Raw genomic sequence first — 16,239 nt, 5'->3', positions numbered from 1 at the left:
GGAATCAGTGGAACTGTGTCAATATTTGCAGGGAATCAATGGAACTGTGTCAATATTTGCAGGGAATCAATGGAACTGTGTCAATATTTGCAGGGAATCAATGGAACTGTGTCAATATTTGCAGGGAATCAATGGAACTGTGTCAATATTTGCAGGGAATCAATGGAACTGTGTCAATATTTGCAGGGAATCAATGGAACTGTGTCAATATTTGCAGGGAATCAATGGAACTGTGTCAATATTTGCAGGGAATCAATGGAACTGTGTCAATATTTGCAGCGAATCAATGGAACTGTGTCAGTATTTGCAGCGAATCAATGGAACTGTGTCAGTATTTGTACTTAATCAATGGAACTGTGTCAATATTTGCAGGGAATCAATGGAACAGTGTCAATATTTGCAGGGAATCAATGGAACAGTGTCAATATTTGCAGGGAATCAATGGAACTGTGTCAGTGTTTGTACTTAATCAATGGAACTGTGTCAATATTTGCAGGGAATCAATGGAACTGTGTCAATATTTGCAGGGAATCAATGGAACTGTGTCAATATTTGCAGGGAATCAATGGAACTGTGTCAATATTTGCAGGGAATCAATGGAACTGTGTCAATATTTGCAGGGAATCAATGGAACTGTGTCAATATTTGCAGGGAATCAATGGAACTGTGTCAATATTTGCAGGGAATCAATGGAACTGTGTCAATATTTGCAGGGAATCAATGGAACTGTGTCAATATTTGCAGGGAATCAATGGAACTGTGTCAATATTTGCAGCGAATCAATGGAACTGTGTCAGTATTTGCAGCGAATCAATGGAACTGTGTCAGTATTTGTACTTAACCAATGGAACTGTGTCAATATTTGCAGGGAATCAATGGAACAGTGTCAATATTTGCAGGGAATCAATGGAACTGTGTCAATATTTGCAGGGAATCAATGGAACTGTGTCAATATTTGCAGGGAATCAATGGAACTGTGTCAATATTTGCAGGGAATCAATGGAACTGTGTCAATATTTGCAGGGAATCAATGGAACTGTGTCAATATTTGCAGGGAATCAGTGGAACTGTGTCAATATTTGCAGGGAATCAATGGAACTGTGTCAATATTTGCAGGGAATCAATGGAACTGTGTCATTATTTGCAGGGAATCAATGGAACTGTGTCAGTATTTGTAGGGAATCAATGGAACTGTGTCAGTATTTGCAGGGAATCAATGGAACTGTGTCAGTATTTGTACTTAATCAATGGAACTGTGTCAGTATTTGTACTTAATCAATGGAACTGTGTCAATATTTGCAGGGAATCAATGGAACTGTGTCAGTATTTGTACTTAATCAATGGAACTGTGTCAATATTTGCAGGGAATCAATGGAACTGTGTCAGTATTTGTACTTAATCAATGGAACTGTGTCAATATTTGCAGCGAATCAATGGAACTGTGTCAATAGTTGCAGGGAATCAATGGAACTGTGTCAATATTTGCAGGGAATCAATGGAACTGTGTCAGTATTTGTCCTTAATGGAACTGTGTCAATAGTTTCAGGGAATCAGTGGAACTGTGTCAATATTTGTATGCATTGGTGGGAGTGTGTCAAAATCTGCAGGGAGTGCGTCAGTATTAAAAGGGTTTTGAACGCACAGTTGAAAACTGCTCCTTTCCAGAGCGGGTGTCAGGTGAGCAGGAGGCTGCAGCACTTGCCCTGGTTTTGTTCCAGCCCTGTGGTGGATGCAGTGGTGGTTGCCTGGGACTGCAGGACTTCTGCCACCAGGTGGCGGTGCTGCTGTTGCTGCACCGAAGAGCTGGTTTGGGAAAGGAACAGATTTGGGGGGCAGCACCGTCCTCTGCTGGCAGGAAAGCCACATTACATCAGAACTTAAAATACAGACGAGTCTCTCAGAATCTGAAGACAGGGCAGTGTTTGAGATCTGACCCTCAGAGAAAAGAAACTGGAGTATTTCAAGTGTAAATTGTTGCACTTGTTCACATCTGGAAGGTGGCTGCTGTGCTTCTAACCGTGGGCTGCATCGGAGAGCTGTGAGGTCTGATTCTCCCATCATCTTCTATTAAAGAAAGACATTGCATTTATATAGCACCTGTCACGACCTTAGGATGTCCCAAAGCGCTTTACAGCCAATGAAGTACTTCGAAGTGTGGTCACTGTTGTAATGTAGGAAACGCAGTGGCCAATTTGTGCACAGCAAGATCCCACAAACAGCAGTGTGATAATGACCAGATAATCTGTTTTTCGTGATGTTGGTTGAAGGATAAATATTGGCCAGGACACCGGGGAGAACTCCCCTGCTCTTCTTTGAAATACTGCCACGGGATCTTTTACATCCACCTGAGAGGGCAGACAGGGCCTCGGTTTAACGTCTCACCGGAAAGGCGGCACCTCCGACAGTGCAGCACTCCCTCAGTACTGCACTGGGAGTGTCAACCTGGATTATAGGCTCAAGTCTCTGGAATGGGACTTGACTCAGAGGCGAGAGAGCTGCCCACTGAGCCACGGCTGACATTTAAGACAGATAGGAGAATGGAAAAGGTGAATCTGTAATATTACTTTGAATTAAACACCGAGCGTAGGGCAAGGGAAACTAGGAAAAGGTCATTATAGGACTTAAAACAAGACATTCATCTGCACATGAAGAGCGAACAGCTCCCAAATAGACCAGTGGAGGCTGGAATCATTCAAGAACCAACTCGATCCAGCAATGAGGGGACTCTCGGGTCTTTATGGACAGATGAATTAAGATGGGCCGAATTCCCCTCCTCGTTCGATTGTGATCCTGTGAGGGCTTTTTCTCTGCTGTTGAGCGTTGGGGCCTGTGGGAGGGTGGTGTGTGTTTGTTGTAAAGCTGTTAACTCTGCTGATATCTCTGAGCCCAGAATTAGCCTGGCGACGACAGCTCTGGTCAAGCATCGGATCAGGAGGTGCGGACTGAGCCAACGCACACACTCAGCCCCTTCTGCGTTTGACTTCTGCTGGTTAATCCCAGACAGAGCCAAATGCCATCGGCCCTTAACAGCACAAAGGATCAGACCAGGGCTCTGATCCTCAGGGTACGGTCTCTGCTGATTGACTGACAGCCAGCCATGACACGTCACTCAAATCACCAGTCACCGTGCCTGCCTCCGGCTTGTTTTTGGAATGTCATCCTAAGGCCGAGCAACAGTTTTTTTTTGTAAAAAGACGACAAAAAAAGTCTGTGGTTGATTCTGTGGACATCTGATCCGGTCGGTACAAGCTGAGGCAATGAGCGAGAGAGAGAGACTTCAAAGTGAATCCAGTTCTCCGACTGATTGACAGAACCTACAGGCAGGGATAAGTGCAGCGATTCAGGAATGGCCACTCAATGCTAACCTTTCAATCTGGCATGGTTTTCTGGATCTTTTTATTGAAGCTCCTTTTGTCGCTCGAGGGAACGAATAATTAAGCTGCCCTGCTTAAATTGGAAAATTGAGGGCTGCTCGAGATTGAGCTGTGCCTGACTTTTCTTTCCCACCTGCAGGCACTACCACAGCATGGAGGTGTTCACAAATTACGACCTGCTGACTCTCAACGGATCGAAGGTTGCAGAGGGACACAAGGCCAGTTTCTGCCTGGAAGACACAGAGTGTGACTCAGGTACCTCCCTATACATTCATGAATTGCAGTGATGCTGCAATTCTCCAGTTGGTATACAGCACCATTGCCACTGGCTGTCAACACTCCAGGCTTGTCCTGGAGTCTCCAGTAAAAAGAAACAACTTGCATTTTTACAGCACCTTTCACAACCTCAGGATGTCCCAAAGCATTTCACAGCCAATGAAGGACCTTTGAAGTGTCGTCACTGTTGTAATGTAGGAAACGCAGCAGCCAATTTGCGCACAGCAAGGCCCCACAAACAGCAATGAGAATAGTGGTCAGATAATCTGTTTTTTAGTGATGTTGGTTGAGGGATAAATATTGTCCAGGAGAACTCTCCTGCTCTTCTTCCGTGGGATCTTTTACATCAAGATTATTGCTCAAGATAATGAATCACTGGATTGGGGGTAATATTCTGGCATGGGTGGAGGATTGGTTATCTCACAGGAAGTAGAGAGTTGGGATAAATGGTTCATTCTCGGACTGGCAACTAGTAGCCAGTGGTGTTCCGCAGGGGTCGGTGCTGGGTCCCCAACTCTTTACAATCTATATTAACGATTTGGAGGAGGGGACCGAGTGTAACATATCAAAGTTTGCAGATGATACAAAGATGGGAGGGAAAGTAGAGAGTGAGGAGGACATGAAAAACCTACAAGGGGATTATAGATAGGCTGGGTGAGTGGGCGGAGATTTGGCAGATGCAATACAATATTGGAAAATGTGAGGTTATGCACTTTGGCAGGAAAAATCAGAGAGCAAGTTATTATCTTAATGGCGAGAAACTGGAAAGTACTGCAGTACAAAGGGATCTGGGGGTCCTAGTGCAAGAAAATCAAAAAGTTAGCATGCAGGTGCAGCAGGTGATCAAGAAGGCCAATGGAATGTTGGCTTTTATTGCTAGGGGGATAGAATATAAAAACAGGGAGGTATTGCTGCAGTTATATAAGGTATTGGTGAGACCGCACCTGGAATACTACGTACAGTTTTGGTGCCCATACTAAAGAAAAGACATACTTGCTCTCGAGGCAGTACAAAGAAGGTTCACTCGGTTAATCCCGGGGATGAGGGGGCGGACATATGAGGAGAGGTTGAGTAGATTGGGACTCTACTCATTGGAGTTCAGAAGAATGAGAGGCGATCTTATTGAAACATATAAGATTGTGAAGGGGCTTGATCGGGTGGATGCGGTAAGGATGTTCCCAAGGATGGGTGAAACTAGAACGAGGGGGCATAATCTTAGAATAAGGGGCTGCTCTTTCAAAACTGAGATGAGGAGAAACTTCTTCACTCAGAGGGTAGTAGGTCTGTGGAATTTGCTGCCCCAGGAAGCTGTGGAAGCTACATCATCAAATAAATTTAAAACAGAAATAGACAGTTTCCTAGAAGTAAAGGGAATTAGGGGTTACGGGGAGCGGGCAGGAAATTGGACATGAATTTAGATTTGAGGTTAGGATCAGATCAGCCATGATCTTATTGAATGGCGGAGCAGGCTCGAGGGGCCGATTGGCCTACTCCTGCTCCTATTTCTTATGTTCTTATCCACCTGAGAGGGCAGATGGGGCCTCGGATTAGCGTCTCATTTGAAAGACAGCACCTCCAACAGTGCAGCACTCCCTCAGTACTGCACTGGAGTGTCAGTCCAGATTATGCGCTCAAGTCTCTGGAGAGGGACTTGAACCGATGAGCGTCTGACTCGGAGATGAGAGTGCTGCCCACTGATGACTCCACTTTGAAAAGTACTTAATTGGCTGTGAAGCATTTTGGGACGTCCTGAGGTTGTGAAAGGCGCTTTATAAATGCAAGTTCTTCCTTCCTTTCTTTCTTTCTTTCAAAGTGGCGACACACAACTCAACGTTAACACTGAAACATCTGCATTTCAGAGGAGCGGAAGAATTACCAGTGCGCCAACTTTGGGGAGCAAGGGATCACGGCAGGCTGCTGGGACACATACCGGCACGACATCGATTGCCAGTGGATCGACATCACGGACGTCTCCCCTGGGGAGTACGTGCTGCAGGTGAGCTTACCCTTTCATCGGGCAGCCTGGGAGCATCCAGCAACGGTCTCCCGGGCTGCATCGTGCTTCGAAAAGAAAGAAAGGACTTGCATTTATATCGCGCCTTTTACGACCTCTGGATGTCCCAAAGCGCTTTATGAAGCACTTTTTGAAGTGTGGTCACTGTTGTCATGCAGGGAAACGCAGCAGCCAATTTGCTCACAGCAAGGTCCCACATACAGCAATGTGATAATGACCAGATAATCTGTTTTAATGATATTGGAAGAACTCCCCCGCTCTTATTTGAAAAAGTGCCCCAGGACCTTTTCCGTCCACCTGAGAGGGCAGACAGAACTTTGCTTTAATGCCTCATCTGAAAGACGGCACCTCCGACAGTGCAGCACTCCCTCAGTACCGCACTGGGAGCGTCAGCCTGGATTATGTGCTCAAGTCTCTGATGGACAGATCTTGGGTGTTGGCACATTCTGTGCGGAGAACCACGCTCCTGTTGAAACACCTCCTGCTTCCTTATTCCAGCCCAGCCTGGAGGCTTCTCAAGCTAAACGTGGCCTGCGGCCCCAGGTTTTCAAATCCAAATGGCGTCCCGTTTGTTGGCCTGTTGCCGGGAAAAAGAATCCCATTGGGAAGGAGAGCTCGGCAGCCAACCAATGGAATTCCTGGCAACGCGGAGTGGGTAAGACTGCGTGTTGTGGAGGCAGAGGTTCTGCGGAGGACTCTGGCCTATAATAGCCAGCGTACCATGGTTCAGGAGTGTGAGTGTCTGCAGGGTGACGACTGGGTGGTGGGAGACTCGGGCCGGGACACACCAACAAACATGGCGATCAACTCAGGTGCTTCATTCACAAATAAGGCCGTAAAAAATGCAAACCAAGCACCGGGGTTCAACTCCAGAGGGATAGAATTGAAAAGCAATGTTAAACTTGTATGGAACTTCGGTTCAACCACACTTGGAGTACTGTGAACAGTTCTGGTCTCCATATTATAGAAAGGATATGGAGGCACTGGAGAAGGTGCAAAAAAGATTTCCCAGAACGGAGAGGTTCTACCCATCAGGAAAGATTGAGCAGGCTGGGGCTCTTTTCTCTCGAAAAGAGGAGACTGAGGGGTGACCTGATAGAGGTCTTTAAGACTATGAAAGGGTTTGATCGGGTAGATGTAGAGAAGATGTTTCCACTTGTGGGGGAGGCCAAAACTAGGGATAGTCACTAATAAATCCTATCGGGAATTCAGGAGAAACTTCCTTCCCCAAAGAGTGGGTAGAATGTGGAACTCGCTACCACCAGGAGTAGTTGAGGTGAACAACATGGATACATTTAAGGGGAAGCTAAATAAACACATGAGAGAGAATAGAAGGATATGTTGATAGGTTTAGGTGAAGAGGGGTGGGAGGAGGCTCGTGTGGAGCATAAACACCGGCATGGGCCAGTTGGGCCGAATGGCCCGTTTGTGTGCTGTAGACTCGATGTAATTCTACGTAATTGCCCCTTAAGCAGCATGGAGGACCCCCCCATCAGCGCTATTTAAAGGGACCATGCAGGATTTACAGGTTAATTGCTGGATTATTGCTTCTGGCTGCTGATGCATTCGCTATTCGCCAGCATTGTCTTCGTCCCCTACTGCCTCCCACTGCCTCGGGAGCATAAGTCTGGAGGGCCTTTTGCACCCCCCCCGCCACCCGCTGATATAGGATGCCCCTCCTCCTGTCCACGTCTTGCACCAAGGTCTCTGGTGCATCAGCAGAGAACCTCTCTCGCAGGCCCGGTACAAACTCAGATCGGCAGATTGGTGAGGTCTGGCATGCAGACTGGAGGATGTGGGATTTAGTGGTGCGCAACCTTTATTCAATGTTTTAACATAACTCAACAGTTTGTAAATATAGGGACGGGACCTGCATCTGTGCTTTCCACGTGCGATGTCTGATCTCCGTTCAGAGTCCATACGGACCCGTATTTTATATTTTGTAAATATCAGAGTCCCGCAAACATTGAGCAGCCCAGTTGTTACTCATTTAAAAATTCCAGAGGTCCCATCATCACCATGCTGCACTATATTGCAGCACAGATTCACTTCCCAATTGACTTCCACCACTTTCTGCAGCAATGCTGCACCTTCCCTTTAAGAGGTGCAGGCTGCCTTTAAGTGGTGCTGGACACTCGGGATATCAGGGCCCCCTGCTGGTGAGCAGCCACTCAACAGCACAGATCGTGCTGGCTGCACGCAACAATCACTGAAATCACCAGGCAGCACGAATGTTACGTGCTGCCTGCATCTCAACGACCAGGCGCAGGTTAATCGCGCGCCGCGACCCCCGCGCCCGGTTTCGGGGGTTATCCAATATAACCCCCATTTATCTCCACCGACACTCCAGTGCTTTATTGCTGGTGATGTTGTCCTTCAGAGAGGTTACACTGAGTTGTCATCTACCTGTTCTAATCAAGGCCTTGGAGAGGGTGCAGAGGAGATTTACTAGAATGGTACCAGGGATGGGGGACTTCAGTTATGTGGAGTGACTGGAGAAGCTGGGGTTGTTCTCCTTGCAGCAGAGAAGGTTGAGGGGAGATTTGATAGAAGTGTTCAAAATCATGAAAGGTTTCGATAGAGTAGATATGGAGAAACTGTTTCCAATGGCAGGAGGGTCGGTAACCAGAGGACACGGATTGAAGAAAATATACAAAAGAACTAGTGGGGAGATGAGGAGACTTTTTTTTACGCAGCGAGTTGTTAGGATCTGGAACGCACTGCCTGAATGGGTGGTGGAAGCAGATTCAATAATAACTTTCAAAAGGGAATTGGATAAATCATTGAAAAGGAAGAATTTGCAGGGCGATGAGGAAAAAGCAGGGGGAGCGGTGTTATAAACTGGATAGCCCGGTGGTGAAGGATAGAACACTAGAGCCTGGTCTTCAGTTGCTTCCAAGCCTTTATTCACAGAGATTCCCCCTTGCACACACATCATGCTCCGGATCAGCTCTCTTTTCAAAAGGATACAAGAGAGTCCCCAACTGACACACACCACCTGAATACAATTAACACTAATTGATATAAATCACATGATACAATTAACACATAAATGCAAGGACCATCGTTGTTTGAGGTGTGGGAAGACCCAGGGACTTTGGGAGGAAGATACTGGGAGTCTGGAAGACGACTCTTTCGCACCCCACCCTCCCAAAAATAATAGGTGAGTGGGTTGCCGTTCCTCCTCTCTCCACCTGAGCTTCCTGTGATGTGTGTGTCTGTTGATGAGCAGTGACCCTCGCCTGGTGCTGAAAGTGCGTGCTGTACCCTGCAGGTTATCATCAATCCGAACTACGAGGTGGTCGAGTCGGACTACACCAACAACGTCATGAAATGCAGGTGCAAATACGATGGGCATCGCATCTGGACTTACAACTGTCACGTTGGTGAGCAATGCAGGAAAGATACTCTTAAACAAAATGTAAGAAAAGCAATCACTGCCTCCTGCTTCCTGCTACCCACTGCTGGAGAAACAGTTAACCCTTCAATTATCTTCAGGATCAACCTGAGGGGTCATTTGGCCTCGGGATGTGCCTGTTCACACCAAATGGAACTTGTGGCCTAAAAGGGACAGGTCACAAAGATGTAACTCCGAACTTAGCAGCAGAGGAATACATTGCCCGTTAACGCGGTTTGACGGACGATGTATTACTCTGCTGCTAAGTCTATTTCACAGTGTGACGGACAATGTATTACTCTGCTGCTAAGTCTATTACACGGTGTGACGGACAATGTATTACTCTGCTGCTAAGTCTATTACACGGTGTGACGGACAATGTATTACTCTGCTGCTAAGTCTATTACACAGTGTGAGGGACAATGTATTACTCTGCTGCTAAGTCTGTTACACAGTGTGAGGGACGATGTATTACTCTGCTGCTAAGTCTGTTACACGGTGTGACGGACAATGTATTACTCTGCTGCTAAGTCTATTATACAGTGTGAGGGACAATGTATTACTCTGCTGCTAAGTCTATTATACAGTGTGACGGACAATGTATTACTCTGCTGCTAAGTCTATTACACAGTGTGAGGGACAATGTATTACTCTGCTGCTAAGTCTGTTACACAGTGTGAGGGACAATGTATTACTCTGCTGCTAAGTCTGTTACACAGTGTGAGGGACGATGTATTACTCTGCTGCTAAGTCTGTTACACAGTGTGAGGGACAATGTATTACTCTGCTGCTAAGTCTGTTACACAGTGTGAGGGACGATGTATTACTCTGCTGCTAAGTCTATTATACAGTGTGACGGACAATGTATTACTCTGCTGCTAAGTCTATTACATGGTGTGAGGGACAATGTATTACTCTGCTGCTAAGTCTGTTACACAGTGTGAGGGACAATGTATTACTCTGCTGCTAAGTTTAGATTGAACTTTCAATATTGTCGGGGTATGCTAAGGTTCACCGGGGAGAAGGGGGGTGGGGTTTCCTCTCTGACCGACCTCAGATCATGGGGCCCACTCTGCAGGCCAGCCACACTGTGGCCATGTTTGTTTGTTTTTAAATATTAGCAGATCTCCAGTGGCATTGTAAGTCGGACGATGCTCCGCTTCACAAAGGGAGGAGTCTCAAGCCATGTAACGGACACTGCATTCCTCTGCCTCTAAGTTCAAGTTGTGTCTTAGTGACCTGTCCCTTTAAGGCCACGAGGTCCAATTGCTGCAAATCGGCCCATGCAGAGGCCAGTTTTCAGACGAATTCTCCGTCAGGTTGACCCTGAAGATAATGAGAGGGTAAATTGTTTCTCCATCGGTGGGTGGAAGCTGGACGTGATTGGATTTCTTGCTTTCTTTTTAACACTTTTTCTTATGATTGGTCTGCAACTGTGATAAATCGTGAAATCCGGAGTGTGTCAGATGCATGTTAGATCCAAGGAGGGATCATTTTAACCGAACTGGCCCGGGCAGGAATCCCATCGGATCGGGTGGGACACCCATTTTACCCAATATCGCTCTCCGATGGCTTCAATGGAGAGTAAAATCAGGAGGGGTGTAAAACCAGCATTGGGCCCAATCCCGTCAGTTTCCCGACGGGCGGCTTAGGTTAAAATTGCTCCCTAGACTTAAAAAAAAAAGATCAATCTCCAGCAAATAATCACTGTTTCCAAATTGTCAACAGACACGAAAGAAAGCACAGATCCTGTCATCGTCGGCCCCCTCTGAACCACTCGATAAAGTTTGCCTGTGAAACTTCACCTCAAAAGAAGGTTCTAAAATTGAAGCCCTGGCTTGTGTTCACATCATTCGGGGGAAAGAAAAAAAACAATAATTTACAGCCTGGTCAATGCTTCCACCTGCTGGGCGGAGAGAATTAATCGGCCCTGAGGCACGCCGGAAGGTTCTCCCGCACTGCACGTGCTCCGACTGCGGCCTCCGGCGAATCGCAGGGGCTCCACTGCGGTTTAACCGGCGCCTTTGTTGGTGATGCCGACGGTGGTCAGCGCCACTTGCCAGTTTTCGGCGGGGAGACGGTGTTTCGATCGGGCCTTTCCACTTGCTGCCCTGGAACTGAGGTCGGGGGAGGGGGGGGGGTTTGCGGGGCAGGGTGACCCTGTCTCCTGACAGCCTTCCATTGCCGCCGCCTTTCCTCAGCAAGTGAGAGAGAAGGAGGGGAACTGTACCGAGTGCCAGCTCGGAAAAACCCACCACCACCACCCCCCCCTCCCTGCATCTGAGCCAGCTGTGAGAGCGGAGGTGGTGGTGGTGGGGGGGTTAACCAGATCCGCTGAGGGTGCCAGGCAGGCGGGCAGTCCCATCGTCACCACCGCTCCACACAAAAAAAAAACGTCAGCGCCATCATAATCTCCCTCTCCTTTCCTTTCCTCCCCCAGGTGGGTCCTTCAGTGCAGAGACGGAGGAGCAATTTGACCACTTTCCCGGACTGATGAGCAACCGCCTGTCTAACTGGTAACACCACGGCGGAGGCTGAGTCTTCAGAAATGCTTACCGAAGGGGATGCCCAGTCAAATACTGTCAGTGGCAGCGACCGACACTGCTCTCGTGGCTGTCAATGCAATCTTGGTGCTACAGTTTCCACCCTAAGGACGAAACGTGCGGAAAAAATACTTGTTGAGTGAAGTTTGCTCCATTCAATTAAGTTGCACGCTGAATCCTGCCCATCTTCCAAAAGAGACACACACACACACACACACACACACACACACACACGCCAAAATTTCACACCTCAGCTTCAGTCTAAGGCTTCATCTCTCTCACTTCCTTGTTTCTCTGAGCAGGCTGCAGTCGGTGGGCTCGTAAGAATGGCATGGCCAAGCTAGGCTTTCACAGCAGTCCTGCCCAGCGAGGGAGAGAGAGATTTAGCTATACAGACATTCCACACTCGAAGGGTTAATAGATAACAGCCTGATTTAAGAATCTGAATGTTGGATGCTTCGTGAAGGCCGATGTCTGTGGGCCTCTTTGTACCCTATGGTTCCCGTCTGCTTTGTACAGTACCGAATGCTGCAGCAGTACTTCCTGAGGTTGGCTATTTACTTGGAATTAGAAAAACCACTGAGTAATAAAGGAGTTACAGATGACTTGTTCTTTGGTTTTGTCTGAAAGGAGGAAGGTGCCTCGACCGATCGGCTAAGAGCGGGCGAGAGCGTGCGTGCTGCTCTTCGATGAGGATTGAACTGCGAAAGGAGGCTTTGCCTCGCACCTGCCTGGGTTTGAGCCATAAAAAGTGCAAAACAAAGCACCGGGGTTCATTTCCAAAGGAAGAGAATTGAAAAGCAGAGAAGTTATGTTTGCCATATATAAAACCTTGGTTAGATCACACTTGGAGCACTGTGAACAGTTCTGGTCTCCACATTATAAAAAGGATATAAAGGCACAGGAGCAGGCGCAAAAAAAGATTTACTGGGATGATACCAGATCTGAGAGGTTGTAGCTATCAGGAAAGACTGAACAGGCTGGGGCTCTTTTCTCTTAAAAAAGGGAAGACTGAGGGGTGACCCGATAGAGGTCTTTAAGATTATGAAAGGGTTTGATAGGGTAGACGTAGAGAAGATGTTTCCACTTGTGGCAGAGCCAAAATTAGGGGCCATAAATATAAGATAGTCACTAATAAATCCTATAGGGAATTCAGGAGAAACTTCTTTACCCAGAGAGTGGTGAGAATGTAGAACTCGCTACCACAAGGAGCAGTCGAGGTGACCAGCGTAGGTGCATTTAAGGGGAAGCTCGATAAGTACATGAGGGAGAAAGGAATATGTTGATAGGGTGAGATGAGGTAAGGTGGGAGGAGGCTCGTGTGGAGCATGAGCAACGACATAGACCTGTTGGGCCGAATGGCCTGTTTCTGTGCTGTAAATTCCATGTAATTCTATGAACCGCACAGTCCAGTTCCTGGGAAAACCGGATATTAAACAGCCAAGTTTTCAATTGCTGCTTTGCATCGATTCTAAGTTTGGAGTTTGAAGTCTGATTTTAATTAGTAACTCATTCCAACACAAAGTGGAGTGAGACTGCCTCCTTCAGAGATTCTCGCTCAGCTTTCTCCTGGTGCAGGGTCAAGGCTTAATGCTAAATTCAGGCCACATGAATACAGTGCCTGCAGGACTAGTGTGAAAAGCCAAACCTGGTTTGCACCGACACTACAGTTAGTGTGAATGCACCTTTTAAAAGCTGGGTTGTGCATGACAGTGCAAGGCCCCAGATCCCTGCTACAGGCAGAGTTCAGGTCGCCCGTGAAAACAAACACAGAAACAGAAAAATAAATCGGAGCAAGTCAAGGAAACCGGGAAATCCATCCCGAGCAGCACCCCGGAAGAGTGCGGACAGGAAGGTTCGGGCCAATGGCAGGGTGCTGTTTCAGGGGCAATGCTGAGCAGAGAATCTCCAACCAGCGGGAGGCCCTGTCGAATCCTTGCCGAGTGACCGGAGACCTTTGTCGGCATCAACGTCATGGCTACCATCTCCTGCCCACTCCAAAAACCAGATGGCAGCAGTGGAGGGGGAGTACCACGTCTGTCCAAACAGGAATCAGGCAGGCTCAGGTAAGCAACCTTTTTTTTAATATATATATATAAAGTACAATGAGATACGGATTCTCAAAGCAAAATTACCAGTGGCTCCGGCCACAAATCGATGGGCCATGAGCTGATTGAAGTTTTGCAGCATTGGGAGTACTTTGCTGGGTTAATCTCCTCCCCCTCCCTCTTCCCCAGATGTACGCATCCCCTGAGGTTTGATTTATTTATTTTTCCTTTTGATCAATCCTCCCCACGTTTTGCCCCCAGGAGCCTTCCTGCGCCGTCGGCTGCCAGCGGGCCAAATGCAGGCAGGCCTCCACAAGTGGTCACTAGTCAGTGCTGCTGAGCAGCCGAAGGCGGCTGGGCCTCTGCTTCTTGCCTCTCGCTGAGGGAGTGGGACCGTCCGGTTCGGTGCTGGGATGAAACAATCCGTGCAGGGGACTGGCACACATCCTGTTCCCCTTGTGTCCCTCGCTCAGAATTAAGCACAGAAAACAGATGCATGAAAGAAAGAAGTTGCATTTATATAGCGCCTTTAACATTGTAAAACGTCCCGAGGCGCTTCACCAGAGCGAATATCAAACAAAATTTGACACCGAGCCACATAAGGAGGTGTTAGGGAAGGTGATCAAAAGCTTGGTCAAAGAGGGAGGTTTGAAGGAGCGTCTTAAAGGAGGAGAGAGAGAAGCAGAGAGGTTTAGGGAGGGAATTCCAGAGCTTAGGGCCGAGGCAGCTGAAGGCACGGCCGCCAATGGTGGAGCGATTAAAATTGGGGATGCGCAAGAGCGCAGAGATCTCGGAGGGCTGGAGGGCTGGAGGAGGTTACAGGGATAGGGAGGGGTGAGGCCATGGAGGGATTTGAAAACAAGGATGAGAATTTTAAAATCGAGGCATTGCTGGACCGGGAGCCAATCCAGGTCAGCAAGCACAGGGGGTGATAGGAGAATGGGACTTGATGCGAGTTAGGATACGGGCAGCAGAGTTTTGGAGGGCGTCCCAAACCACTTTACAGCCAATGAAGTATTTTCTGAAGTGTAGTCACTGTTGTAATGTAGGAAACATGGCAGCCAATTTGTGCACAGCAAGATCCCACAAACAGCATTGTGATAATTGCCAGATAATCTGTTTTAGTGATGTTGGTTGAGGGATAAATATTGTCCAGGACACCGGGGAGAATTCCCCTGCTCCTCTTCGAATAGTTCCATGGAATCTTTTATATCCACCCGAAAGGGCAGACGGGGCCTCAGTCTAACATCTCATCTGTAAGACGGCACCTCTGACAGTGCAGCACTCCCTCAGTACTGGCACCAGGAGTGTCAGCCTCGATTATGCGGTCAAGTCTCTGGAGCGGGAATTGAACCCACAGCCTCCTGACCCAGAGATGAGAGTGCTACCCGCTGAGCTACGGCTGATGCTTGAGCAAACAGGAGGCACTTCCCCATGTAAAGAGTTTCCTCTGGTGTAAAGCGCAGATTCTGTCCAAAGCCCACGTTTTGCCGGCAGGAGTAAATCAGGGAGAGCAACGCTCCGATATCGAGGGCCTCTGATCGAGCTCGTCCACGAATGCCTGTGGTAGGGTTGCCAACTCCGGTTGGACATATTCCTGGAGGTTTCATCACTTTTTTTTTTAAGAAAGAAAAGCAGGGGTTCTCGATTCTTCTGTTCACCACCCAACTTGGAGCCCGGACAGGAGAAAAGCTTTTCCTGACTTGGGCTTGTGTGTCGCACTTCTCTGTTCAGTGAGCTGTGGCGAGCTCGGGTCAGGCTGACCTGAAGAGACCAACGTGAGGCTGGTTCTCTCCTCCAGTGCGTGCATTAGTGCTGGCAGCCAAGTGTGTGTCATCGCCAACCATCGGTAAAGAGGCAGAGTCCGAATCGGAGCTGGGGAATTCTGGATCAGTGTGTGGTTTAAGGCCATGACTGGGGTCCCCGTGCTTGGGGAAGCATTCTGGTTGGTGATTTAGATGTGTGCAGTCCCTGATGGCCTCGCTGGGTGAGGGCGCTGCCCAGAGTGATGCTGAGCCGTACAGACCAGGAGGTCTCAGGTTTGATTCCTGGGGGAACCTGTGCTGAGTTAGTTAGGGCAGGAGCTCGGGAATGAGAATTGATCCCAGCCACGACCCCCCCAACTCCCACCCGCCCCCCCCCACCCTCACTCCTCGCCCCTGGCCGAGGGAGGGGAAAAGTCAGTCAAGATTTGCTCTCTCTCAGAACACTATCCAGGGACTAATGAAACATGTGCGTGGACATAGAATCATACAGCAAAGAAGGAGGCCATTCGGCCCAGCATGCCTGTGCCAGCTCTTTGAAAAGAGCTGTCCAGTTATCGTCTGAGGTTGGCTGCGATGCTCTCTGCGGTTGAATAGTCCCCTCCCCTAAAGTCACTGTTTAGGCACAATGAATGGCCACTTGGACAAGATGGCGGGCAGCCCGGCAAGAACGAGTTTCATCCAAAGAGAAGAAGGGAGATGATTGAAACGAAATACCAAGTGTCAGTTTGGATGGTGTCGGTGCCCCGCGATGTGAAACAGGCAGAACGTGCAGAATGGCGGGCCAGCCCTCAGAGCGGGCTGAATGGCCAACCGCCTGTTCA

General features: G+C 48.2%; 1 protein-coding gene across 3 annotated transcripts in view; it reads left to right on the top strand.

Annotated features, from left to right (window-relative positions):
- entpd4 (ectonucleoside triphosphate diphosphohydrolase 4) overlaps positions 1-12,209 on the top strand; it is a 142,589-nt gene extending 130,380 nt beyond the window's left edge. For all 3 annotated transcript variants that reach the window (XM_068001034.1, XM_068001030.1, XM_068001031.1), the window contains 4 exons: positions 3,514-3,629; positions 5,510-5,646; positions 8,939-9,050; positions 11,502-12,209. In XM_068001034.1, coding sequence (XP_067857135.1) covers positions 3,514-3,629; positions 5,510-5,646; positions 8,939-9,050; positions 11,502-11,581 — 445 coding nt within the window. In that variant the 3' untranslated portion in view covers positions 11,582-12,209. The remainder of the gene's footprint in view (positions 1-3,513; positions 3,630-5,509; positions 5,647-8,938; positions 9,051-11,501) is intronic.
- The last annotated feature ends 4,030 nt before the right edge of the window (positions 12,210-16,239 follow it).

Source organism: Heptranchias perlo, chromosome 20, assembly GCF_035084215.1.
Source record: "Heptranchias perlo isolate sHepPer1 chromosome 20, sHepPer1.hap1, whole genome shotgun sequence".
Classification (NCBI taxonomy): domain Eukaryota; kingdom Metazoa; phylum Chordata; class Chondrichthyes; order Hexanchiformes; family Hexanchidae; genus Heptranchias; species Heptranchias perlo.
This window is presented reverse-complemented; position numbering and strand designations above follow the sequence as displayed.